This window comes from Venturia canescens, chromosome 11, assembly GCF_019457755.1.
Source record: "Venturia canescens isolate UGA chromosome 11, ASM1945775v1, whole genome shotgun sequence".
Classification (NCBI taxonomy): Eukaryota; Metazoa; Arthropoda; class Insecta; order Hymenoptera; family Ichneumonidae; genus Venturia; species Venturia canescens.
Genome location: NC_057431.1, coordinates 4,656,101 through 4,683,922, shown reverse-complemented (window position 1 = coordinate 4,683,922; position 27,822 = coordinate 4,656,101). Strand labels below are relative to the sequence as shown.

Sequence of the window (27,822 nt, the reverse complement as noted above, 5' to 3'; positions counted from 1 at the left end):
TTCGAGTATTCACCAGCGTGCAAACTCCAATTATGCGAGGCTGAATTTCATTTTCGAGCTTCGCTCCTTCCTTCTTGACTAAGCGTTGTTTAGAAATATTCTCGTTCGTTATTAACCCCCCGAGAGCAGTCATTTCTGGGCTCCGAGATCCTGGGAACGGTCGCTTCTGACGGAAGCCTCTCCGGGGGATGAAAATTCTCAAAGTAGTCAACGAGAAACATTATTTTTCGGCTCATTTCTTAACGAACCGGAAATTCCCGTCAATCATCAACTTCACTCCGAGTGACGGAAAACAGTCGATTTACCGATCGACGCGACGATCTCCGCCCGTCGTCCTGCAATGGCCGCGCGGTCTCCTCGTCCCCGCGCCGGAGCACGGGTCGAAAAATTCGCTTTTTTCCTCCAGGAGGAAAGTCGCCGGAAGCTGTAGAAGTGTTGGCTTTGTTTTCGTCGTTGTTCGGCTCCGGATCGCGATTTCATTGAATTTTCGATTGACAGGTAGAAGGGACGCAGCGAGCGGGTTCGTAGGCTCGTGCGTTGAGCCGCCGAACGGGAGGGCTGACGGCCGGCCATTTTGTTTCGAGTCTGGGTGGTTGGTACCGGCAAGAGAGTGGCTTTCGCTTCGTTCGTGCCGATGAGTTCTTTCTCTCTTCTTCCCTTTTTCGAGCTCGCTCTCGCTCGCCAGCCCCTCCGCACTCTCCAACCATCCGAAATCCTTTTCAACCCCCTTCCCGGGCAGATCGACGTATATATACGCGGACTCGAGACAAATGTAGAGGCGCGATCCGTAGGACAAACACCGCGACCGACTCTTATCCGACGGTAAAAAATCTTGCAGCTTCTTGGCTTTTCCGCTACGAGCTCCTCGAGCTTCGAAGTGGATCATTCGGTGGCTCAGACACATTTTGTTTCCTAATTTTTCTTCGGATTTTTCATGCTTTATTTTCGCATGGTTTTTCTCTTTTTCAACTTAGTTTTTCCAGTTTTGCTTCATCGGGGTTCGGATTAAAATTGTTGAATATCTTTTTAGACATTATTGTTTTTCGTTCGATTTCGTAGAAATTTCGATAGGCCCCCCGACAACGATGAGCACGGCCTCTTACGGGGCAAAGCTTCGAATTATTTCATTCACAATTTCGAGTTTTTAACACGCTACCCTATATGGAACACGTCGCAATAATGTCAATTGTGAAAAAATTTTACGGTCTTCGAGCCTCGGAAGAGTTTATATCGCGAAGAAAACTTGGCACAGATTCCGTTTCTTTAAACCTTAAATGAATAAACATAAAAACAGCTGATTGAGGCAAAAAAATAAACAACAGCAAATAAATATGTGGGCAATACAAATTCAAGTATAAATTTGATCTTTTGTGATATAATTCAAGCACTTTATTACATTCTGCTTGTGATAAAACATTCTCAATGTGTTTATTAATTTTACTAATAATTTAGACTTCTTTTTCTTATTCAACATAAAGTAGTTGCAAACTTGACAAGTCGCATAGACCTTGAATTTAGATCGTCAATTTTGTTCATAAAGTCGAATTTTCATCGAAATTTCACGAGTTTCATTTCCAAATGTGAAATTTCGACGAATAAAGGATTTTTTTTACGAATCTCGAGGTTCGTCTAAAGTTTCGAAACGGTTCCCCCGGCGCTTGACCAGCCCCCGTCGAGCTTCGTGCTTCAACGTTCTTCCTCGTTTTTTTGTCAAATTTACCGCTACTTTGCTCGTCTTGGTTGTAAGGCAAACGAGGAAGCGTTTAGCCTCGTTGTTGGGAGGACCCTAAAGTTTGGTTTCGTGGCTGGGCGCTACTCGGGCTCGATCTTATAACAGCTTCCTGGCGCTAGATTCACCGAGGATCTAGCATTTCGGGTTTTAACAGAATTATACGCTAAAGGAAGTAAACTACGCTGGTGTTAGATCCGGTAACTCGAGTCTCGTCGAAATTCAAGTCGACTATGATGCTCCTCGATTCGATAATTTTCACAAAATAACCACTCAACCTTCCTCAACATTTTTTCTCGCCCTGCAAAGTTCCTTTCAAGCTATCGGGCCAATTGGTCATCGTCGAATCGCCGAAAATGCGAGAGCCCAGCAGCCAATCGATGCTTCTACTAAAACAAATCGATCAACGCCTTTCCTCGTCGTTTCTGCCATGTCCAGCAGGATCTAAAGGGAAAATTCGTGCCAGGGAATGAGCTCAACTGCCAGAATTTTTCCAGCAAACTTCAGGAAACGCTCGCTCCGACGATTCCTCAGAAAAGGCTAGTAAAAAAAGCCCTCGAGAGAAAGAATGAGAATTGAAAATACGAATGAGACGCGGCAGCCGCATTGTAATGGGCCGGATGAGCAGGGGCACAGAAAACTAAACGTGAATCTTCAGAGTCTGATATATTTCGTGGTGTCTCGTGATTTACTCCTTATTTAAATGACAGTTAAAACGAGATAAATACATAGAGACAGAGGGGGAGGCGAGGGCTAGAGGGGAGAGTGCGTAGGAAAAAACATCGCTCCGGATGACTCGACACTTTGTTGGAAGAGGCTCGTGAGTAACTCGTCCTCGATATTCGTCGTATTTTTCTTTCTTTAATTCTTTGAAAGTTGGACGCTTTCACCGCTTGCGCTTGGCACACGATCCTTCAGACCTTAACCTTCGTTCTCGAGGCCTCGAGTGTCTCAAACGTCAAAATTCCTCGACTAATAGGACGGACCAAGGGTGGAGAACGCACTTTATCCGGCTTTAAACAACTCGTGGGACTCAACGGCGAGTCTATCCAGCAACGATTTAACGCGAACGAACGTTCCTCCTCGCTCCGCACACAGAGACGCGAGCAGGCGCTCCTTCAATTTGTAATTAATCATTCACCTTCGAGAATCTGGTCGAATCATCACATCCGCGCGGCGACGAGCACGCAGCCCGAGATTCTTCCTTCGCGTTTAGCCAGCAACAATCGACTCGATTGTTTGCTTCCTCGATACCTTTTTATACCACGGATTCGAGACTCTCTGCAATGCGCTTTCGATCGTCGTCGTCGTCGGAGGAGCAAGAAAATCCGAGACTCGAGCTCATAATCAAACAATAATCTAATACCAATTCGCGGTATAATTTAATGCGAGTATGAAAAGCTGGCCTGCGGAGCTCGACAAGTTTGCTCTCTCCCGAGTTTCTTGCTTATCGATCGCCTATTCTGGCATAATAGACTCCAAAAAGCTCGAGTCCCTCTCACCAGGCAGGCTATAATTTACGCAGCCCCGCGCCCGCGCGCCTCCCTCCGAGGCTGTCGCCGCTGCGCTCCTCGCAGCTATAAATTATGCTCGTACACGTTGGAAAGGGGCAAACGACGTGTGCTGGAAGGATCTTCTTCGAGCCGGAAGTAGGATCGATTCTGGGGCTCGATCGGAGGAAACTGCTGAGGCCGCTACTCGGTTGGGTGACCGGAGCTCGCCCGGTGGACAGCCAGCTTTCGATTTTTTGGGGTTAAGTTGAGAAAAAATTTGGGAGTTTGAAGGAGGCGTCGGAGGCGAGCTTTTCGGGGAGTCTTCCACCTCATTTTCGTGGCTGTTTGCTGATTGCTCAGGGACAAAAAGCCTCGAGTGCAGCAGTCTTCGGCATCGCGGGAATTGAAGCCCTTTTTCGCTGGGGATCGATGGCCCGGGAGATAATTGTGGTTGGGACTCCCCCTCGCGCGGAGTACATTCGCGAGCTTTCCAAGCCGAAAATTAAGTCCGTTTGTCCCGCCCGCCAATCAGACGCACTACTTATTTTAATACAGACAAATTTTTCGAGTGCTGTTTCCCGCCATTTCTATATGCGTTGTTACGCGATAACGATTACGAGATAACGAGCTCCGGGGGGAGTGGAACTACCCCTCGCGAGGGTGCGAAACGTTTCTTGTGCATGTGCGCGATTACCGATCCCCGTGCGGAAGTGGCAATCGAAGAGCCTCGGATCGTCAAAGCCGTCAATTTCTTCACGAAAATTTCATTTTTTTTGACGATTTTCCCTCCCGGTCGCAGCACCGATCATGCAGCCGCGAGAGCTCGATTCGCCTTCGGGCGAGCGCGGACGGGCGACGATCCGAAGAATTGAGCCGACGAAAAAGTCTGCGACAGACGTTTCGATTAAGCACGCTGCGGGGGCTCACTCTTCCGCCAATACGCGGATCCTCGTGGCCGTCACGCTCCGAGACTCTCCTCGACAGCCTCGCGACGAATCTTTTGAGAATTCCGTCGTGTTTAGCTGCAATCGTGGCTTTTATCTCCCCCAGCTGCGCTCTCGCTTACTTCTTTTGTCAACGAATTAAGCTCCGTGGCCAGCACCCTCGTCGCAAAATTGCTGTAATCGCGCCGCACGTGTTTTCGTCAGGAGCTCCAAATCTCGCATTATTTTTCATAATTTCATCGGAAGCTCCGGTAAAGGGGATTTCGCGAAACCACAGTTTCGTGCACGCAAAAGAGTGATTTTTCTCCAGTTTCTGGGGGCTTGAGCGAAGCGAAATTTGCTTCGTTTTGCCTCATCGGGAATGGCACGGAAGAAAACGTTGCTCGGTCCTCCTTGCGCGTGTGTTTTCTCCGCATTTGCTCAATAAATTCGATCATCGTTCCGGAGCCGCGTTCGTACACGCGCGAGATAATTGCGCGCGAAGTGGCACAGCAAAGTTTTAATTCATTGTCACGTGTCATAAGAAAATGGATGAAATTATCTCAGGCGAAATAACTTGGCGAGTTGTCGCCTCGTTCGCTAATTGCTGCCTGTGAATTTTGGAAAAAGTTTTCCCCTGGGCTGCTCCTCGCTAAAAATTTTCCTCAAATTCTGCTCCCAAAACTTAATTCGTTCGAGAATTTTAAAAAGTTACGAAAAAACTGTCGCCGGAGCAGCTGGCAAAAAGGTGTGCGACGATCGAGACTCGTTGCTCGATCCCCGTGCCAAAATCGACGAGGTTTCTCTTGGAAAGCCTGCTCGAGCGATTCCGCTTCGAAGTCCGGTCTCGCGCAACGCTTTTCCTCCCGGATCGTGACAAAAATGAAATAAATAATTCAAAAAGTTGGGAGCGATAATTCATCATGAATTCGCGCGTGAGCGTCGCTAGCGATGCAAGCCAGGAGCGAGAGAAAGAGATAAAAACGTACGCGTGTGCACGCGCTCGCTCGACGGGGAATCGACTCGGTCACGCCCACACGACTCGGACTAATAATTTAATCGCGTAATAACGCTTTCGTCGTGTGTTCTCCAGCTCCCTTTGTATCCTCGAATATATAAAGCTCAATAAGCGCGTGTATATACCGCGCGGGCTCTCTTATCCGGGTCTCCATATACTTTCTGCTCGAACGCGATTCTCTCTCGCGCTAACAAGTCTGCTGACTGCCTGTCCGATCGTAATTATCACGAGGCTTCGCCGCTCTTTCGCCCCGTCTGCTTCACTTATTTCATTTCGAAACGGAATAAGTCTGCGCAGCCCCGCCGATGTCCGTGCCCAACAAATATTCTTTGCCCGAGGAGCGAAGCCTCGAGGAAAAACTCTTTGGCAATTTTCGCGATTCGTTTTTGCCTTCTTGATTTTTCAGGGCTGCTTCGCGCTGGCTTTCTTCTTCAATTATTCATGAGCTTTTAACTTTTTGGAAAGTTCTTTCGAACGAGTCGCTGCGAATAGATTTCGGGCTCGATTTCAACCATTATTTCGTCGGCTTGTCAATTTTTCTCGTATTTTTTTCTCTTCTTTCGGTAGTTTTTTACGAGCTTCTTCAACAAAATTCGTGGCTCGAGCCTTTTTGTCTCGACTCTGGTTGGCCGCTCCGGAGAATAGAGCGCGGGAGTCGTTGGGGCGCGAGGAGTAGGAAAATAAAGGGAAGAAAATTCTAGGTTGACGCAGCAGGCTTTGAAAAAGGCTTGACGAGGGGGTGAGAGTTTAGTTGTCAGGGGGGTTGAAGAGAAAGCGGAGCGAGGCGAGACTATCGGCGAGCTCGTAATGAGCAACGAAGAGAACAACCAACATCGACAAAAGATTTGAGGAGAAAAGGGTCCGCGGGAGGAGCTCGTCTCGGCGAGCGCCGCGTCTGCTGCGCGAAACTCTTTTTTTTTTCCGCTTCGTACCTCCAAAATCAGGCAAAATTGTCTCTAGAAATAAAAAGCGCAAAAGAGACGAGCAGAATCGTTGGACTTTCGTAATCGTCGATATAGAAGTGAAGAAACATTTCGATCGTTCCTCGATAAATCGCGGAGCTCGCGCGGGCGCGAAACCGATCGAAATGCTCGCGATCGTCGTCCCCGCGGCAGCTTCTTCGTGCGCAATTATTCAACGGCACCAGGAGCGAATTAAAATGGCGTCAATTACGCGGGGGAGGTTCGAGGACGGGATTTCAAATGGAATAAAGTTCGAAGGAACGAGAGAGGATCGGACGATGACCAATTATGTAGGGGATGGAAGCGAGGAGCTGGCCGAGATTGATGAAAAAGTTGAACGAATGAGAGGAGAGTTCGTTCGATGATTTATATCGGCGCCTGGGAAAGAGGATCGTCGGCTTCGACGACGGAGAGGAGAAAGAGTATTGTTTTGATCGGAGCAGAGAGTAACGCGTAAGGGCACTTTCTTGTAGCTCGGAGCAATAGAAAAGAAGGAAAAGGAGACTCGAGGGGGGGGAGAGATGACGAAGGAAGAATTATATGCCCGTTAACGATTCCTTGCCGCGCTGTCGCGGGACGCGCGCGAGTCTCGCTTTTATTTAACCCGAAGAATCCAGCCCCGCGGAGTCCCCACTCCCGAGGGTTTCCATCTTCGGAGTCGTCCGCTGCACCGACGAGTTCTCGTTATACATTGTGACCCTTGGACTAACTTGGAAACAAAAGATGCGGGCCGCGCGCGCGCGCGCGTGCGACAAAAACGAGAGTCGCGTCAGGGGAGGATTGTCGCCGGGCGAAGAAGGGAGACTCGGAGGGTTAACCACCCCGTGCGGAAGAAACGCGAATATCGGTATAGATCGAGGCGAGGAGCCGCGGAGTGAGAGAAAAATACGCACGCGGATGGGGACTCGAAACGAGGAGAATTGCGGTTATATGGAAGGGGCATTCGAAAGGCCTCACTCTGATTGGCTACGTCGCTCGTAGCTCCCAATCCTGATTGGCCCGTGGAACCGCACCCACCCTGCAATGGCCGCTTTGTCGGTGTTGACGGTGCGCCCAGTAACGACTCCCAGACTCCTCTCGCGTACACAAACCAGCACCCTCCTTTATGCACTCTCCTCTCTCCCGCATTCTCCGTGGGCACGCAGTTTCGCCGGATTAAAAGACCGGGAGGGAGAGCCTCCGCGAGGAGGCTCCTGTTTTTCATCCCCTTACTCGTTAAGCTGCCGCTACGACTTCGAGCGAGCCTCCCTCTTCCTTCGGCTCTTTCTGCTTCCAAACCCGATTACATCGAAATACTATAAGCACCGTCCCTCTCGCCCCTCGGCCACCCCCTTGGGGCACTGTACCGGGGAGGAGGGAAGCATCATCCGTACGCGATGTTTATACACACGAGACTCGAGGAGTTCTCCAGCTCGGAGCGTGCACCCATTAATATGTGCATATAAATATTTTGCGCGAGTTTACAATGAATCGATTAGACGAAACGTGCGTTACTGCGCGCGCGACCTTTTTCTTCCCATTTCTTCCGCCCACCATTTTTTTCATCCCTTTCCTTATTGGGGGAAAAACTTGCAACAGAATATCCGGAGTCTTGAGACTTTTTCGTGGGAAAGTGAGAAGCCATGGATGGAGGGACCGAAAAATTTGTATTTTGGGAAACTGACGTTTTTTTTGCTTCGTCTCAACTTATTTGAATCCGAATTCTTTTAGCGCCAAATTATTGATTTCTGAGGTTTTAATTACCTGAAATTTCCAATCTATTCTCACGCACTTTTCTTTTGTATATAGCACTTTTTGACTCGTGCAAGGAATTAAAGATTGGAAGCAGCTGGAATTCAGTATTGAATCGATCCAATTGTTTCGTAGGAGAAAAAGAATGCGGCTCCGAGCTCTGTTTTGTGTATTCCATTACAAAATAGCTCCCCTCATCGAGGGATATTGGCAAAGAAAAACGCCGCGTGGATTTGTGTTGAGCGCAGGCGATTCGAGTAGGAAAAAGCGGACTTTGCCTCCGTTTTTTTACCCCTCCGGGCTTTTCCACTATCCGGAAACGGTTCGTCGCAACGTCGGCATCGCGGTTTTATCCTCCCTCTCGCTCTTTCCGTTCGTTCGTCCGCGTCCGCGTCTCTCTCGCTCTTCCTTTTCTGCGATCCTCGCTCGGTAAGCAAGCGTCACCGCTGCGGAAAATTCTTCCTTTATATTCCGCAAGTTTTTGGCCCTCTCGAGGGCATGTTCATCCCTCGTTTCTCTGCTCCGCGCGCGCGGAGTCCCTTTTTCATGCACGTATTATTTGCTCCGATGCAACGTATATCTCGCAGCGACACAAAGCACTGGACGCCAGGAGGAAAAACAAATTTATCTTTTTCCTCTCTCTTTCGGCCTCTTTCGATCGGTCGAGCGCCATTTTTATTCCCAATTCTCGTCTCGCTCGGCCGCGCGAGCCCTCTCAGCTCTCGTGAACTTTTTCCAAGGGGCTTCCGGGGCCGCGGCGAGTCCCCGGAAGCCCGGACCTCCGCAATTTATCCGATTTCACATTTATATATCTCACGCGTCACTTTACAAAGGCGTCCAGCGAAGCTGCGCTTCGAAACCGCGCCGGGAAATCGCTATTTGGAAAAAAACATTTTTCCCTTCCCATCCCGGCGGGGCCGCGAGCCTCATCCCCCACTCAAATTCCCTTTTAATCCGATCGCGTTAAAGCGATCCGAATCGCACAATGAAAAGCTAGCGGCAACGGTAAGCATAAAAATGAGGGAAAAAACAAGGTCGTTGAGCTCGCGAGAGAGGCGAGGAAGAGGCGAAACAAGCTGAAAGAGAATCCGCAGCTCCGCAGAGAGCTTTGACGTGTTTCGTCACGAGATAATGGATTCGGAGATTCCGCGGGAGCAGAAGAGCGCGCAATTGATACAGAGCAATAAAAATTCTGTATATTTATATCTCGGGTGGAGATAAGATCGAGATAAATGAAAAACAGGAGCGAAAAAAGTGAAAAAGCTCGGCTCAACGATTGTCCTCGGCGATTGTTCGTAATTGCGCGTTTCGGTGCGGGCGCGCTCCGCGCCGCTGCGAAACTTCGATAAAAGAGAGGCATCTCAAAGAGAGCAAACTCGAGCTCGAAACCATGAAATTTCCTTTTAAGGTGCCTCATTATTATCCCTTTGACAATTTGAGTCCAATTAAATCGCGTCTCAGAATGTTTTTTGTTCCCGCGCTCTCTCTCTCTCTCTCTCTCTCTCTCTCTCTCGCTCCCAGGCACAAACCCATATATTTTGATGCATTCATCAAACGAGTCCATTCACTTGGAATAAATATGCGAACGCGAGTAAATAAGCGATTATATATAAGCCCCGAGACGTTTTCTCGTCTCGCGGGCAAGCAAGTTGATAAATCTTGTCAAAACTCACTTGTATCCTGTCCTCCGGAAGATCGGTCCTCAGGCTCAACATCTCCCGGGCATACACGTCCGGATAATGAGCGTCCTTGAACGCTGCCTCCAGCGCCTCCAGCTGCTGGGACGTGAAGATCGTCCTGGAGCAACAACCACGTGAACCTAGTTATATGCCATTACAGGATTTTACCTTAAACCTAATCTTCGAGCGAGCTCGCACCATCGAATTCATATTTTCCTCGAAATTTCATCGAATTCGCGTGAAGAAACATTTTTTAAGTCAAACTTTTGAGGCCATTTTTTATGCTGATTCAGCGATAACGGCCGATCGATGCAATTTTGGAGTTGAGTTTCGCCGGCAATGTCCCGACGCGAAGCACCGAAAACGGGAGCAAAAGTCGAGCACGAACCTTGCGCGGTGCAAAGCTAACAATTTTCGAACTCAGCTTCTAAAATCCTTCCCATTTTATTTCGATGTTTAATAAAAAGTTTCAGATTGCGAGCTCTACTCGAGTTTGCCGAACCGTGTTCGATCGGCCGGTAGCAACGAATTATTGAAAATATGAGATTCGACGAGGAGTTGCGAGCGCTATATTAATATCGACGCTTTCGAAAATAGCTTCATTTCCGGCTCAATTAAATTAGGGAAACGCGGATTCATTGGTTCGAGAAATTTGGAGCGAATGCGAGCCCCGAACGAATGAAAATTAGGAATTTTTTGTTTCAATGCCATTAATTTGAGGCTCGCTCCCAATTATCACATTCTCGTTAACAAAAGCTGACGAAAAATCCTCGTTAAAGTGTGTTCGAGGAACTTTCGAAAAATCTCAATTTCTATGTTAATTGTTGAAAAACGAAAAAGCATGCGAAAAAACGGTTCGAAGAAAATTTAATTTGTTGGCCAAGCACAGAGAGGAGCACGAAGCGAAAAATGGAGGAAAAAAGGGTGGCAAATGGGCGTCTGATCGGCTCCGGTAGAGTGATTGTTAGAAAGACGTCCAATTATCGATAATACGTGAGATTGCCCTCGGAGAAAGGGGCCAAAGACGAAAACGTCAAAAGTGTTTTTTTTTCGCCCTCCCCGAGGCAACCTCCGTGTCTACCTGCTGCTGTATTTCAATTCGATATTGAAAGGTACGGTCGCGTCGTCACGATGCTTGAAAAAAAGCAAAAGTCATTTGGCTCTATGGACACGTTTCGTCGTTATTTTCTCACTCCCCCCCTTAACGCCTCCTTTTTCTTCCCTTCGTATGACAAGTATAATTACATTGTCGACATTATTATGTCCGATGAAACGATCATTTGGCCTGACGCGATGAGTAAACAATTATTTAAAGTTTTTCCCTCGCCCTCGACTCGAGTCTATATTTCGTTAGAAAATATTTTTTTTGAATCGATATTGTTCGGGCTCGTAAATGCTTCTCAATGAATTTTTGCAACGAAATTTAATTTGCTCGTTCCAAAAAAGAGATCGCGATTTGAGTTAATCGAACATAATGAAGAATGTGTCAAATCATTGAAAAAATGTGGAATAACGATGATGGAATTAGTAGCTTTGAAAAAAGTGTAAAATCATTTCAATCGAGTGAGATAAAAACGTAGTTAAATCTGCTGATCGAAAGCAACCTGCGATCAAGCTGTCGAGTTGTATGTTTCTTCTCCAATTTTCAGATCACGATTTCGAGGACCTTTTTTTTCGCCTCTCGCATTCGCCGGGCCCGCTTTTTCACGCGGGAATCGAATTGGGCTCTTTAGGCTCAATGCCTCATTATCTTAGTCAAAGGAGAAGAATGCCCTCGCAGGGAATAAAATAAAAAGGAGCGGAAAGCGAGAATGAGAATGAAAATCTCGAGGCTGCGACGAGGAGGTTACTTATTTTTCGTGACTCGTTTCGACTGTTGATTTAGGACGCGCTGAGAATCGCCTCCTAAGATTATTTCATTCTCTTCAATTTCCTACTTATTATTAGAGTGTGAAAGTTTGGAGCACGCGTGGTCGAAAAATGGGGAATCGCGTTCGGTTTCCTCCCTCGGATTGCCTCCAATTTTCGTTCCTCTCAAGTGCTTTTTCAAATCTTTGTTATATTTGACAGTTGAAAAAAAGTCTGAGTTTATTTAAATTGAACAAAAATTACCAATTGATAAAATTAGTTAAATAATTGCGACGATGGGTCAGTTATCGTCAGAGACTCACCTATGACGACGTTTCTTTTTCTTCTTTTTGCTGAAACCGGAGAGGCCGTCGACGGTGAAGTCTTTTCCCGACTCGATGCTGTGGCCAACGCCTGAAACGAAAAAAATGACAAATTTAATATGGAATAAAGAGGAAAAACTGGAAAATCAATTTTCCAACGCGCAGGCGAGCCCGAAAATCTTATTTTCCAAGCAAAAACAAAGTTTTTGAGAATCGATTCGATTTATTGGTCACGAATAATTGGCCGGTTCGTCAGCAACGGTACGGAGCATCGAAATCACCCTATTAGATCATCAGCGGCTTGTTATTTCTTCGTTAAGGGAATATCTATAGAGTCGCGAGCGAGTCTCTATAATTGATGATTAAATTTCATCTCTCTCGGCTATAAGGAAGGGATTTGTATATAATGGTTATCTATATGCAAAGGTACACCTAGGATATCAAATTACCCATTATAATAGCGTCAGCTCGAGAGTAAGAGAGGCGCGTGGGAGGGAGCGAGACGGATTGCGTTCCATCGGATCGATCCTCTCACCTCATTTTCTCGAAATATATTTCAAATCCCGATATATAATTATGCTCGGTATATTCTTATCCGTTCTCAACATTTTCCATCCTCCAATTATGCGAGTTCTCTAATTTACGCGTAATTTCGTGGATTATATTTCGTGGATTAACGAAAATTAACGATTCCGTTTCGAATTTTCGTTACTTTCCAAACATTTTTCTTCCTAGAGACGAGTAATTTTTTCTTTCCGCCTTCTACATAGGAATGAGTGGAGCAACGAATTTTTTCGTCGACACGCGGTAAATCGTGTCTCATCGAAAATTGTACAAAATCGTGGCCGGATTTCTTTGGATTCCCATCGTTTCCGAGGGAAGATAATTATAATTATTTATCGATGCGTTAAGCGAGGGAGGGGCCGGGGGAAGGAAATGTTTTTTGAGAATAGTCGCGCGGATGTTGGCCGCGGAAAATAATGATCAATTATAAATTAGTTTTCGCATTAACGAGCTCGATGCGTGGACTGAGGAAATTCGCACAAAAAGCGTGTGTTTGTTTGAGAGAGGGAAAAGAGGGAGCGAGGGGGGAGGAAGAAAAAGCGACAAAGATGGAGAGATCGAGGCTCCGGAGGGGGAGTTAATTGACTGTTAATTAAAAGGTAGAATTCCATTTGTACGTCAACACACGCGCAGGTCGACTAATTGGGCTGCTGGGAAAACCGTCACATTATTATTTTTTTTCGACTCGAGCATTCGACATTTTTCGCGCACTCGTTAAAACCGCGTTTCGAAGGTCAGCAGCGCGACTAAATTTCACGCAACGTTCCAAGGGCGACGAGAAGACAGTGAAAGAATTTAAACGTCGTCAATTGGAAAAAATCCCAAAATTCGGGTCGATTTTATCCAAATTTCAATTCAAAAAGTGAAGAAAAAGAAAAAAAAAAGATTGACTTTCGCCACTGACCGAAACGAGAAGTTCGGAGATTAAATTTGTGGGGAAGCTTCTAAAAGTGATCCGTCGTTTCGAGGCTGGGAGTGTTGGTCTCAGAAAAACTGTTCCGGAAGGTTTTTCTCGCTGAATATTTGGGAGGCAAAACCCGAGGTGCAAGGTGCAGCGAGGGGAGAAAAAAATTGTTTCTTTTGGCATGAAGGAGAAAGAAAATAGGAATTAAAAAAAAAGCGTAAGAAAAAGATTGCGAAGCCGCGGTGCGGACGCGTTGAGAAAACCATTCTGAGAAAATATCTGCGCCCGGAAGAGAGCGCGAGGAAGCCGGGGGGGGGAGCATCTTTTTAGACGTCTGCCATATGGCAAGTGTGAACATTTCACGAGTCTCGCTTCCCGCGACCCAAAGATGCGACGTTCCACGAGAATAGAAAAAAAGGAGGAAAAGAGAGAGAGCGAGCGGAGTGCGAGAAAAAACATTGTTTTCAAAGCGCTTTCTCTAATCCGCTACAAAAGTAGCAATTAACGCGCGGATTTCGGGTATTCCTTCATAAAAAGACCGAAAAGGGACTATACAAAGAGAGAAAAAGTTGAAATTCCTTGCTAATTTTCGAACTCGAATGAAAATGAATTTTCTCGATTCCTTCTCCGTGACACCTTGCCAAGCCGAAAATCCCGGAGTAAAGGTTAAAAAAGACGTAAAATCGATGAGAAGAGTGTGGAAAAGGGACGCTGCGATATGCGATACGCTGAAACATGATAATAGCAAGTATACTCGGATACAACTGCAGAGACGTAATTAAGCATTGAAAAAGCTCGAGAGGAGCTTGGAACGAAAGCTTTTTCAAGTCCATAAAGAGTAAGAAAAATTGCGATGGATTTTCCCAATGTCTCGTCCCCACTCGAGGGATCCTTACGAAAAAGTGACTAAAGCGAGAATCTCCCAGAGCTCGTTTCCAGCCTGCTCCGAACTCCGAACGGTATTGAAAAAAGCTCGAGTTATTTTGGACGCGAAAACAATGGGGAGAAGGACTCGAGAGGAGTGTTGATTTGAAATTGGTAGTTTGGAGGTTAGCCTCCGAGAAAGAGGAGCGTAAAAGCGTGCACGTTAGAAGTTTAAGGGGGATGAAGAAAGGAGGGAAAAAAAATGAGAAGGAGGTTGAAAGAAAGTTGGAAGAGATGAGAAGGTGGAAAAAAAAAAAATGGATTTTTGCGTGGAAAGGTTTGCACACGCGAACGCAGGAGAATATCCAGTGGGGCCGTGAGAGGGGCGGGGGTGGGGGAAAGGGATGTTTTGGATGGTGGTGGTAGTTTATACGATTCCGGTAGTACAAGGGTTGGTTAGGTATAGTTAAAAGCCTGGTGGCTGCTACGGTTACCAGGCAACCAGGTTATAAAGGAGCCTCGGAATGGCCAATGGCTGCTCTCGAAATTCCCCTTCTCCTGTAGCAGGCCCCCTTCCTCTCCTGGGCTCTCGCGCCCCTTCACGTCTAACGCGGCTTGTTTTGCCGTGCTTAAGAGCGAGAGACGAAAGGAGCTTTTGCTTTAGTAGCTGTTAAAGCTTTAAGCCTCTCCTCCTCATTTCTCTTTCCTCTTTTCTTCTACTCGCTGACTCGTCCCGTCCCCTCCCCTCCCCTGCCCACCCGGGGCTTTCTCCGCATCCTCCGTCACTCGGTTTCTATCCTCACTAGCTTACCGAGCACTAGACCAAGGCATCAAGCTTTTTATCTTTCACTTCTTTCCTCTTTACTCGTCGCTCGCTTCTTTTTCTCTCTTTTATTTCTCCTCTTCTCCCTTTATTTCTTCTCGTTTTTCCACTCTTTACTTCCTCGTGTATACTAGCCTCGAGTCCGGCACCGGCAACCTCCAGCTTTTCTTCCTCTCACGAGCTTTTTAACCCTCTCTCACCGCAAGATAAGCGGATCTCGGTAAATACTCATTTATATTTATCTTTCAGAACGAATTAAGCTGGTAAAATCGCTGCTGCTGCTGCTGCTGCTGCTGCTGCAAATAAAATTCAACATGCGAGGATGGTACTTTTGAGAAATTATTCGCATTCAGCTCGCGCGAGTGTCCCTGAACTCGAGACCCTCGCTTTCGCATCCGGCCAAGTTATTCAGCGCTCGCCCTTTAAATATTATATCGTTCCATTTATCATTAATCGTTAAATATTATGGAAGCGGGGCTGGAGTCGTTCGAGTCTCGTTGCACGAAGCGAGTGCTTTTCCAACGTTTTTCCTAAAACGTGAAAAAAAATGATTTAAAAAAAAAAAAGAAAAAAAAACACACACGCAAAATCGTGTCAACAAGAGAACGAGACGCGCGGGGACAAGTTTGTTTTTTTTTATTTGCCTGATGCAAGTTGAGGGATGAAATAACGGCGAGGAAGGAGAGCGCGCGAAGCTCTCGGCTCGTCACGTCGTAACAGGGTGAATCGCTCGCGCGCGCGTTGCCTGTCCCGTGAGACATCGACGAGCGACAGCCTCGCGAGCTCTTGGGTAGCGCGTAGCACCCCCAAGGGACGTCTTGCGACGCCACTTGTGCCGCTTTAAGGGCGCCAACCCCCTTCTTTTTTCTTTTTCTCTCTTTTCCTCTTCCCCCCCCCCCCCTCGAGCCTTCACGTACTAATCCGGAAATTTAATTTGGTGAATCTTTTCACCGGCCCATAGATTATCAACCAATCTACCCACGCACGAGATCCCCACCGAATCCCCGAAACAAGCCTCCCCGCACTCCTCGCGGATTATCATCACGACTGGGAATTGACGCTTTGTATCAGGGTAATTGGAAATTTCTTTCGATCACGGGGAACCCAATTCTCGCTCTTGCGTCGCAGCAGCCTCTTTTCGTGCTTCGGGCCCAAAACCCTTTTTCGGGGCTTTTTGCCCTGGGAAGTCACTTCGGGTTTTGGCGAGTTTCCGTCTCAGCGTGGCGAGCCTGTCGACTGGTTTTGGGTAAAAATTTCTAATTTCGGATCTAAAAATATTCTTGTGGGTTTTCTGAACATTTTCTTGAGTCCGGAAAAGCTCGAGGGAGCTTAAATTCCATTTTTTCAGGGTTCTTTGTCTTCCGGAAGTCACTTTGGGTTTTGCTGAGCTTCCGACTCAGTGCGGCGAGCCTGTCGACTGGTTTTGGGTCAAAATTTCGAATTTCGGATCTAAAAATAAAAATGTTTGTTCTCTAAGTATTTTTTTGGCTCCAACGAGGCTTCGGACAGTTGAAATTTCTTTCAGGGTGCCGTAAAGGTCGTTGAATTTTTATGAATTTAAAAAAAATTGAGCATTTTTATTTCATACTTAGGCGAATCGGCTTCGTCCAAGAAGTCATTTTTTCAGTTTTTTTTTTTTTCGTTGAAAAAATGGCAGCTTCGATGCTTCGTTTCGCAAGCCGAGGAGGATGTTTCGTTCGACGGGAATATTGAGTCTCTTTATATTTCGCGAGTCGTTGCACCCCGAGGAAATAACATTGGCAACTTGATGATTTGACACGCCATATATCGAGCGAATTTTCTCTCTCCCTCGTTCCCGCTCTCGCTGAACGAGAATGCCGTCGTTTCGTCACGCCTCCGACGACTGTTTCATCGCCCTCGTGCGCGTCGAGCTCCCATGGTCGCGAGAAATTTTTCAAATCCCATCCCCCGTCTGAAAAAACGAATCGAAAGCTTCACAAATCTATCTGCGCGCGACCGAGAGAATCTCGAAAAATGAAATTAAAAATCTTATCCGAAAAAAATGGTTTCCTAAAAAACCACAAAAAAAATGGTTTCCGCAATGCTGAATAAAAAGCTGACCAACTCGAATGAATATGATCAAGTTAATCGCGAGATACGCCTTGAACATGCGAGTAAAAATGCTCAGCAATCATTTGTACGCAACTCGAAAAAGGTCGAAATGAGGGGTGACGAAATGTAGCAGGGTGGCTTGTAAGCGTGTTCGTGTACATTTCTCTCGAGTGTATATAGCAAGCCTCGAATGCGGAGCGTATCGAGTGTGCACACAGCGCGAGGCTCGAAAACGTTTCCCAAGGGATGTTTCGCTAGATTAGGAACCCTCAGTTACGTTGTCAGACTTCCACTTCTCTCTCTCTCTCTCTCTCTCTCTCTCTCGCTCTTCGGAACGTGGTGAAAACACGATGTAAAACACTTGTAAAGAAGGAAACCCCGTGTGGCTTCTCTCATCCTTCGTTCCTCGTAACACACTCAACATAAGGCATGTTTTTGGGGTCGAATCAATTTGGTCAATTCAATCGTTCGACCAACTATATCCTCACCCGCCATCCCCCCCTCAATCTTCCATTCACCTTGTTCTTTTTGCTCTTCAGAATAAAGGATGAAGTTTGCCCACCGACACCCCCTCGTTTCCTCACGCTCCATTGGACCCACTCCTAAATTACTTAACCAAGAAATGAATATTCCAATTCGCCAAAGATAAACACGAAACCTTTTTTATCTTGCTCGATTCAACCTGCTTCAACGATTTATTGCATTCGTTGTGACAAAGTTTATCGTATTCAAAAATTTCTTGCAATTTTGACAATTTTTTTCATCATTTCATTACAGTTACAAGTTTTGTCAATAATTGTTTGTAATTTTGAAAAATTTTATCGAAATTTGTTGCAATTTTGAAAAGTTTTGTCATCGTTTCTCATTACTTTGAAAAATTTCATCAAAATGTTTCGCGCTCAATTTGAAACGAAAACGAACCATCGGGATTGGCTTTTCGTGAGCTAATAATTTGTAGCTGAACGATAAGAAATAATGAAATTTCACGAAATTTGAGAAAAGCGAGTATAAAAAAAAAAAAAGTTCTGTCGACTTTCCCGTCCCACTTTCACAATGCTGAAATAACAGGATTTGTTATATCCGAGGCTGAAACAGCGTGAAATAGGTGCGGAATAAATTAAGGCGAAATAGTTGATTCGTTCGTGCGTGGGCTAGGGCGTGAAAAAAAGTTCATTTGCGAAAAGGAATTTAAAACTGATGTAAATTTCGTTTCTGCTTTGGTACGGTGATAGAAGGATCGAATGGTGTTCTAACAAGAATGTTGAGTGTGCACGCGGATGAGGAGAGTCGCGCGAGCTGTGCAAATAGTAGGGCGTTTGAAATAAAATGTGTTTGTGAATTCGGGATCGGCCATATTGAAACGTGATACGAGCCTCGAATGGTGTGAATATTATGATGGCCGAGTATTCATCTGTCAGTTGTTGTACAATGAGCCAAGTGTTGATTGCCACGAAAACAAAATTTTATTCCTTCCTCACGTCCACCTTCCTCGGAGTTCTCTCCTCGTGCTCGAATCTCCATTTCCTCTCCTTCCTCTTCTCACTTATTTCGGGTTCTCGTGGCTGCTGCTCCGGGAGAAAACTTGTCACGCGAGACTTTGTTCCTCGAGCAGGCCTTTTTCTTCAGCTTTTTTTCCACGTACGAGGGCCGCCAACGTCTTGGGTACGCTGTTGCTCTCTTTCCACTTTTACAGCGGGCCAGAGCACGTCCCAGGAGCTTGCCTAGCTTCGTGTTTTCGCTCCGTTCCTTTTCATCGGGTTATTATGAAGTTTCATTCAATACCATAAATCCTCAAAGTGCTAACTCTCCACGCGACGAAAAAACTCGATCCCAACATAAAATCTGTCCACGTTTTCTTCCCAACATTTTTCGCCTTTCCTCTGCGAGGGACTCGAAGCTCCGAATCTTTTTCTCGAGTTTCTCCGAATTCGTTGCGAGTCGCCATAAGAGTTGGTGCGGATCTTGATAAAAGATCGGAAGTACGAACGAGTCCGAAAACTTGTTTGATCGAAGGCAAAGCAGGGATCGTTGAGCAGCGTCGCGACGTTGCTCGTCGTGTCTCGGTAATATCGAAGAGTGAATCGATGTCGAGTGAGTTAGCGGATAGAACGGCGGCGGCGGCGGCGGCGGCGGTTCGTTCGCGCGTTCGCAAGGGAGCGAGCAGAGTCGAAAAAGCCGTGGAATTCCGAGCACGCGGTATATTGGACGAGTAAAGGGATTGGTTCGGCGGCGGGGAGGGGGGGAGGGGGTTGTAAAAGGGGTTGGAAAAGCGTTGGTAGGTGTTATATAAGCTACGAATGCTGGAGGGATGGGCCCGGGGCACGGCCATTTACTTCATTATGTCATTAAGCTTAATGGCCCCGTACCTAACTCGACTACCACGACATAGTCCGTGCTCAACCGTTTTCCTTTTCCTACTATTTCTCATTCCACGCTCCCCCTCGCTCTTTCGACTCCAGTCTTGGAGTCAATTCCGGACTCAGTTGCCATTAACTCCCAGCCCGGTTATGGCCTCGTCCGCAGCCAAGAGCCGCCGGCTTCAACCCTTTTCTAGAACGGACAGTCCGGCTTCCACCCTTTCGCTCGCCCAACCCCTCCTAACCTCCTCTCTCTCCTGCACCCTCTCTCGCAATGAGCATTGACTTTATGAGAATTACCAGCAACGATCTTCCTCTCTCACTATTTTCCCGTTGCAGTGCCTTCTCGAGCGTACAACATTTTCTGGAACACCGACGAGCAGCCAAATTTCTAGAACAAATTATGAAGGTGGGAGAAGGTCGCGGTGGCCGAAAAAATCTTTAAAAGAAAATAAGTAAGAGGAATCCTAAATAAAAATCCGTCGGAAAGCAACGGAAGAAGTAGAGGGGCAAACATATGGCAAAGGATAAGAGAAGCTCGTGTGGCAGGGCTCGAAAATATAATAGAAAAGGTATCAAAGAAGAGGAATCGAGATATCGCAGCGAGCATAAATACAGGAAAGAGAGGACAGGAATTGAATAATATTGGGAAATGAGGGACACGCGAATGGAAATAAAAGAAACATGGGCGAGGATGATGAAACTTTGTTATGCCCTATTTACCTTATTTCGGGCAATGATATAAAAACGATAGAAAAAATAAAAATATAACTAAAAATAGACGTGAAATGAAGAAAAATCTGTGAAACTAAAGAATTTCAGATTTAACTATTCAGTGAACTATTTGTTGGTTAATTGTAGTTGATAATACCGACATAACTTTAACCATCAAATATAATAATATCGAATGTACAAAACTACAGCTAAGATTAAAGCATAAGATTGGATTAAGGGTGATCGAGTTAGAAAGAGAGCCAAGTTTAAGTAACAGCTATAATTACAGACTCAGCTTTACAGAAACAAATCAAGTATTAAAAGAAAAAAACGAGAGTGTAAAAGAAAAGCCAACACCTTTTATGTATACGCGAATATATCGATTTATGACGTCATTAAGTTTTTCGAACCATTCTCACGGACAAACCATTGCAGTTAAAAATCTGAAAATTGGTGATAGTTTTATTTCCATTTTTCTCTATCAATTGTTCCTTTTGTTGCAAGTAAATCCGTTCATTCGATCCCGAGATATGATGATTTAGGCGATTAAAATCGAGTGTTTCGGTACACTCTAGTCGCTTGGAGTCAGAAAGACTTGAGTAGCGTTTGTTTACATTCGGACATACGCCCTTTGCACGAAACGTGACTTTTCTATATAACTAAAAGAAAAAATACGACAGCATGATAGATATTAAACTTATGATTCAAAATTTGATCCATGCCCAGCATCATTTCCTGTAGCCATAAAGTGGTTATACAATTTATAGATTTGAGAATGAGAAGCGAGAAGACGCTGAGGTGACATCAGGCGGTGAAGGAGGATGAGGCGTGGGGACATGGGAAGGGTAAGATCCAAAGGGCACAGGGAAAGCGAATGCAGAAAACGTGGGAGAGGAACGCGAGAGGAAACTTTAGCAGGCATTTGCGAGTGCAGCGAAATAAAAGCGGACACGAGGAAGGCGGAGGTAGAAGGACTAGAAAAGATGGTTGGAAAAAAGAGTAGAAGGAGTCTCAGAGAAAATAAATAGAGCGGTAAAAGAAAAATGAGAGTTGTGCGAGTATGCGAATGGATGCGACACGTGGAAAAAGGCAAGCGAAAAGAATCATTGAGGAAAAGTTACGGAATGGAAAAAGAAAGATAATTAGTAAGCGGGGACTTTAGTAAATACAAAATGTCCTGCTCTCTCTCTCTCTCTCGCGAGATGATTCAGGATCGACCAGCATCCAATTCCACGAGGACTTTTCTCCCTTCGTTTTCGTCTCGCTGCCGTTTCGCGATCGCCGAAGTTTCGAACGGTAAGAAAAAAATCTTCGAGGTTTCGAAAAGTGTGAAGCTTTTTCGAAAATTTTGGGGTTACGCCCCGCGAGCATTGTCCGCGAGTGCGCGGATCGGACCCGAGGGTAAAGCGTTGAAGAAAAACACGCGCTTTGGGGTCGAGCAGCAACTTAATGGATTCTCGATTCTGGAGGCTCGAACGAGAAGCGAGCCCCGTTCACGCGTCGTCACTTGGTTACTCGGTTAGAGCGACACGTGTAAAGTTTCGAGGTGACGACGCTCCGCCGATGTTTTTGGAGTAACTCAATAGCTCGGACTCCGTCTTGCGGATGAACCGACGCTCTCGTGTATCAACCCTGCTCCCTGGCGCCAGTCTCGCTCGCTCTCCGCATCTTTTTTCACAGCTTGCCAGACCCACCGGAACAAGAGCACATGCACCGGGTGGAACGTGTAAAACTTAATATAGACGTTGGGCTTGAGTGCATGAAAAATAACCCAATATTTGTCTCTCCCTTTCCACCGTCGAGGAGAGAGCAAAGCCATGAAGAAAATTGGAGCGTCGAAAAAAAAGCAGGCGCTTTCTTTCGAAAATAATGTGCAACGATTATCACGACAGAATAAAAACTTTCAAATTTTCATATCTCTTTCATGATTTTTGCAAAAACTCCCGGTGGTTCAGTTTGCTCCGTCATTCCGCTCAATGGAACCGCGGGGATCGCGCGGAGCCGGTCGACAAAGCGTTCGGGTGGGGGGAGCAACGGGATGGGTTTCTCTGGTGGAAAAATCCGGCGTTGGCCGTGAAAAGGTGTGAATCTGCGCGGTTGAAAAGGTGACAATGCCCATAGTGGCATCCCGCACAATGAGACCCTAAACCCACAATGTACGAGCGATCCTCTTTCTCTATTACTCACACTTTTTCTATGCGCACTTTGGCCCTCTTGCGAAGCAACTTCGGAGAGCAAGAGATCGAGAGAGAGAGAGAGAGGCTGGCTCGATGTGAACGACGCGAAAACTCTTTCCTCTTCCTGTATCGTGGGAGCGAGAGAGCGAATTTCGTTTTTTATCTTTTTCTCTCTCCCTCCGTTGGGATGCTGCTCGATCGCAGCTCTCCTCCGGGAGGCGCGACGAGGAGGAGCAGGAGAAGCGAAGAAGAGTGGCTAGCGAAGGGGTAAGAGTCTGGGTGTGAGTTGATAAAAAGTGTGAATAAAAAAAAAAATAAAAAAAAAACGGTGAGAGCTCGAGAAGGTGGATCATCGCTGGAATCTCGAGTCAACCTCATCCCTCGTAACTTCCACTCGAGTTTACATCTCCTTCGTTTTTTTTCTCTGCTCTCTTTCTCTCTGACGTTTGATTTTATTATTTTTTATCAGTAGCCTTTCACCCCGTATATCGAAAATCCATGTACAAATATACACGGAGTCGAGGGTAGGAAGCCTCCTTCCGGCATTATTTGCTTTGCCGAGGAATAATATATTTCTCTCACCGCGCCGGTGCGGAGAATATCTCGAGCCCTTAAATTCGACCCTCTCGTCGTACCTTCCGATAAAGCTTACCGAATAAGTAAATCTCTTCGACGCGCACTATTCACCGGCGATATTTCCACGAGTTAAGGATCGCCTTCAAGGATCCCAGATGTCACGGAGCCTCGTCCGCAGTTTTTTGCTTCCCAGCCCCCGCGCAACCCTTGCTCAATAATATATATTTAACTCGTTGTTTCGCTCCTCGGGAAAGGATATCGAAATTCAAGAGCGAAAATTTGGGCCCTCGCGCCGCCACCACGCCCATCCCCTGTCAAAATATAAACTCCCACTTTTCGGAGGGGTGGAAGGCTTCTTTTCTTCCTCGCTCGCGGCTCTGCCTCGCCCTCTCGCTTCTCTCATCCTCCTCGGGTACGAGCACTTCTGGCTTTTCCTCTCGAGAAACCAAACTCATCGGTCGCCTCTGTCCGCATGTGCGTGTCCGCGTCTCTTCCCCAAGCCCCTCTCGCAGCCTCCAGCAGCTCTTTGGGGCGCAGCCAAAGGGTTGCTCCGAACAAAATACGCGCGTTCTGCGTACTCGAAATGTGTGCTCGGTGTGCCATTCCTTAATACATTTATATCGACGTACTAGCCGAGCTGCTGGCACCGCGCACACGCTCGCACTTTTGCCTCTCACCGGCGCGCATTGCCCATTGTAAAACGAGAGAGCACACGCAACCGCTCCGGCTCTCTCCCGCTGTTCTTTCAACGCTTCCACCTCGGCTCCGTCTCGCGCGCTCTCTCGAACGAGCGAAAGCCACATGGAGATTGCGCCAGGACGTGACGCGCCGCACTACTTTTTATCTCGCTTTATTGTCGCGAGGGACCAGCTGAGCCAAAATGGCCACCGGCGTGACGTCATACCATATTTCGAGTGAGCCGGAGAAAACTCGGCGCGGTCAAAAAACGCGAGTATAATCTCGTAGCGTCGCGATCCTGGCGGACGAGATTCTGGATTAAAGCAGGCTATTTCCTCGGGACCGGGACACGCGAATGGAGCTTGAAATTGGCACTGGAGCTGACGAGAGCTTTTTCACTCCAAAAACTTTGATCCTCGCTTCGGTATATTTACTCGCGTCTGAGGGACAAAAAAGATACTTATTTATACGCTTTTTTCGAAGCTCTGGCCGACGCTCTCTCGCAGCAGCTTTTCTCAGGTTTCGCCGTGACGTCGGCGATACGTCAGCGTAACTGTTGCAGGGAGAGCTCGATCCAGAACGCCTCTGAAAGTTATTCGTTGAGGCGCGGGGGGGCTGTTCGAAAACAGGGAAAGCGACGACTGTGTCCCGGCGGCAGGTACCGTCAACAATTTGTATTATAGCGAGAAGCTCAAAAAAATGCCGAGGTAATTAGCGAAATTATAAATTTTCTAATTAATTACACGAAGCCGTGAACGTTTGACGGAGTGATTAGTTCGTTATGACGCGCCGCCGCGCGCCTAGCATCGTCGTAGCGCGTGGCACATTTCACGGGAGGAAACATATTCCGAGGCGTTTTATTTTCGCCTTTTTTTTTAACCTCAACAACGCGGGATGATACGGGCGCTGAGCAGGTTGGTAATTACCTCGGGTAATTACTCGCAACATTGATTTTCTTTGGTGTATTTGCTCCCCCATTGACTCGTTAATGAAATAACAGTAGTGCGTGCATCAGGCAGAGGATCATTAAAAAACGTGTTGGCAAAATATTCGTCGGGAATCGTGACACCGACAATTCCGGCACGAGTTTCCTCTCGAGAAATTTTGGAAATCCGATAAAAAATAGCGATCCGAAGTCCTCGCTGCTGGATCCCAGGGACGATAAAAACTCGACGTTTGTCGATGAATTCGGGAATTTTGACACGGTAGACTTGTGGCTTCACAGCCGTAAAAGCGTCCCCGTCGAATCCGCGCAGCGGGAAAAAGGAAGGAAAAAAAAAAAAAAAACACGAAAACATATACATATTCATACGTGCTTTGGCTCTCTGCGTACACATATTTTTCGTTTCGGGTGAATCACCCGGAGGGTTGACGAGCGCTCGCTACCTCAAGAGAGCGAGGGAGAAAGACTGCGACGTGCTTCAGGCGCCTGACTGTTACTAATTAAGGGTGGTTTGCAGTACCCGTGTTAATTCTTAATTAATATCTTTGTCGCCTGCTTCTTCGCCGCGGCGCTGTGCCTATTCGCGTATCACTCACCCTTTTTTTCACACTTTCACTACCCCCTCGTAACTTTTTCCTTCCCCCCCTCCCGCGTCGCCTCCTTCTTTCCACCCGTTTTTTATTCTCCCCGGCTCTCCTCGCTTCTCCGGGTGCTGACATATCGAGTACGAGACCGAAAAATTCTGGTGGTCAGGGCCCCGAGAAATTGGCGGTCGAACTACGGCGGAAATCCCGCGAGTTGAGAAAAAAACGTTTTTTCCTTTTTCATTAGCAAAATTGTGGCGAAGCTGCTCAGCAGCTTTTTGATCGATTTTATCGGATTTTTGAGCTTTTTCAGTTTTCCTGCATCAATAAAATTCAATTTGGCTACTCGAAAATATAGTGCGCGGCAGAGAAAAAAGAGAAATTGCTGGGAGCCACTCGCGTCTCCTCCTGCTCGTCGTCGTCGATGCTCGCGCTCGTCTAATTCTCCCTTCGTGACTCTGGAATGAAGAGAGACGAGGACTTTCCGAAGAACGGAGCGATCAATGACGAGCGGGAGTGTCTTGGTGGAGTTGCGACTCCGAAATCCCGGAGCCCTGACGAGGTCGACGAGGATTTTTCACTCTCGAGTCTCCCAATCACCGCGGCGATTTATTTTTCCGTATATAATTTTTCTTCTCTTTTATTCTCCGTGAAATATATTCGCCGATCGAAATTCTCGACTCTAATAAAAAATTAACGAGCACACAAATATTTGACGTTTTATTGAAAAGGACTCGAAAATCTGGCTCCCTCGCCGCGATTCGCTCCGGTTTCATGCCCTTTTTTTAATCTCGCATTCATTCTGAAAAACGAGCGAGTGCCGGTGGGTATAGCGCGAGTTGGAATATTGGCCGACGGTACGATGAAATCGATACCTGCTCGGGAAACGAGATTATTGAATCCGACAGGAAGTTCTCGGCGGCGTCGGGAGAAACCGCGTTAAAGAGACGCTTGACATAATTTTCGTCAGATTTTTCCCCGCTGCCTCTATGCGAGAGTTTTTTTTTGTGGATTTTCATTAACGAGTGGGAGGAAGAAGATCGTCGAACAGAATTCCGGACATTTTTCGACGCATGAAAGCCCGGAAATTCAAATTTTGTTTCGACTCATTGCAAGTTTGCGAAAATCTCAAGCGAAACTTTAACGAAAATGATTTTCAACGAGGCTCGCCTGTCTTTACCGATATTTTTACTCCGCTAAATTCGCGGCTGCCTCGGCGCTCGCGATTAATCGATGAAAGAAGTACAAACTTGTCCCGCGGCTCCGCTTCTCTTCATACAAATCCTTTTAGGGGATTTCTCCGTTTTCCTTTCCAATTTTCCAGCCCCGTAAGCGCTCGCATCAGCCGCCTCGACAACGATTCACTCCTTTTTCCTTCAAGTCTCTCCCGCTTTTTCCCTTTACCAACAAATTGGACTGACGCGCGTGTGCTCTGTACGTATAGAAATTGACCCTGCGCGCCGCTCGCCCTGTTTTGGTATACATGTCTTTTTCGTTTGATCCAACCAGCTCTGTAAATTTTCGAGCCTCAGCAATATCGACGTCAGCAAGCTTTTCAATCGACAAATTAGGCAAGAGGTATCATATAATTTCATATAGAAATTGAATTAAAGTTTCGAAAACCAGTTATTTATACGATTTCGTGAAAAAAATGGTTTTAGGAAATTTTTGTTCGAATAAAATATTTTCATTTCAATTATAATAATATTTCAACGTTTTGCAATTATCGAATGGATTTCATTTTAATTTTATCCATTTTCATTGGAATAAAATTTCCATTTTATCATGTTTTTAAAAATCCTTGCTTTTTCTCTCTCTCTCTCTCTATCTCTTTTCCAAGGACGAAAAAAGCTAAGATAATCGAGAGGCATCTCGATTTGCCGGAGTGGCAAAACGGTGGCTTCGAATTACTGGCGAAAAAAAAATGTCTTCGGTTACTCGATTAGCGTCTGAATAGAAAAATCGAACACGATCGGGGGGCGTGCTCGGAGCTCGGGCCAAGAGCGACGTTGCGTTGTCCCTCGAAGCGGCTTTTCCGTAATGTTTTGACAGGAAACACGATATATCTATTCACCAATTATTCCACAAACGCTTTACACTGCGACCTGAGCCATCCACTCAAATTCTCGAGCGATTTTCCCAACGTATTTCCGTTCGGATCGAACTTCCGTTCCCAAATGAGCAAACTAAAAATTTTTTAAATATAAGTTAAACCGCGATGGGGCTATTACAGTAAAGAAAAACCGAAATCCGAACAATTTTCTCGATCGTTCGTTCAATTTTCAGAAAAAAAAAAAAAAAAAAAAAAACCGTTCGCAGTGTCGAAAAATTATCGAGGAAACGATCAATCGAATGATTTGACAAATCAGTGAATTTTTACGATTTTTCAAGGGGTCTGCCCTAATTAGACGGGGCAAAAAAAATATTATTTTTTTTTTTTCATCGTTTTTTGGAAAAAAAAAATGTTTCCGCCCAAAATTTCAAAATTCCCATGACATGCGCCACGGCTACAGTCGTAAAGAAAACACGTGGTAAAATTTTGGTAAGCATCGGTCCAACAGTTTCGGAGATTTCATCAACGAGCCGTCGAAAACCGTAATTTTGAGAAAAACGCGTTTAAAAAAAGGTAGCCTACTGGGCGGTGCGTATCAGCGGGCTCAGACAGCCGAGCCAACGTTGCTCGAGAGTAGACTTGGACTGCTCAGATTTTTGTAAAATTTGAGTATGAAACTTTATATTTTCGAAAAATGCAATAAAAAACAAAATCGATTTTTTGATAATCCATATTAGGGCAGACCCCTCAAAATGTTGACACTTTTGTCGAGGAATTCGAAAACCCAAAATTTTGGGTTCATCCGT

General features: G+C 46.2%; 1 protein-coding gene across 4 annotated transcripts in view; it reads right to left on the bottom strand.

Moving 5' to 3' along the window:
* The window catches only part of Vsx2 (Visual system homeobox 2), a 59,031-nt gene that overhangs the window by 14,967 nt on the left and 16,242 nt on the right, over positions 1-27,822 (bottom strand). For 2 of the 4 annotated variants that reach the window (XM_043431674.1, XM_043431676.1), the window contains exons 3-4: positions 11,707-11,797; positions 9,530-9,659 (exon numbers count right to left, since the gene is read on the bottom strand). In XM_043431674.1, the coding sequence (XP_043287609.1) occupies positions 9,530-9,659; positions 11,707-11,797 (221 nt within the window). The remainder of the gene's footprint in view (positions 1-9,529; positions 9,660-11,706; positions 11,798-27,822) is intronic. The other 2 variants (XM_043431675.1, XM_043431677.1) reach the window with 1 other exon arrangement.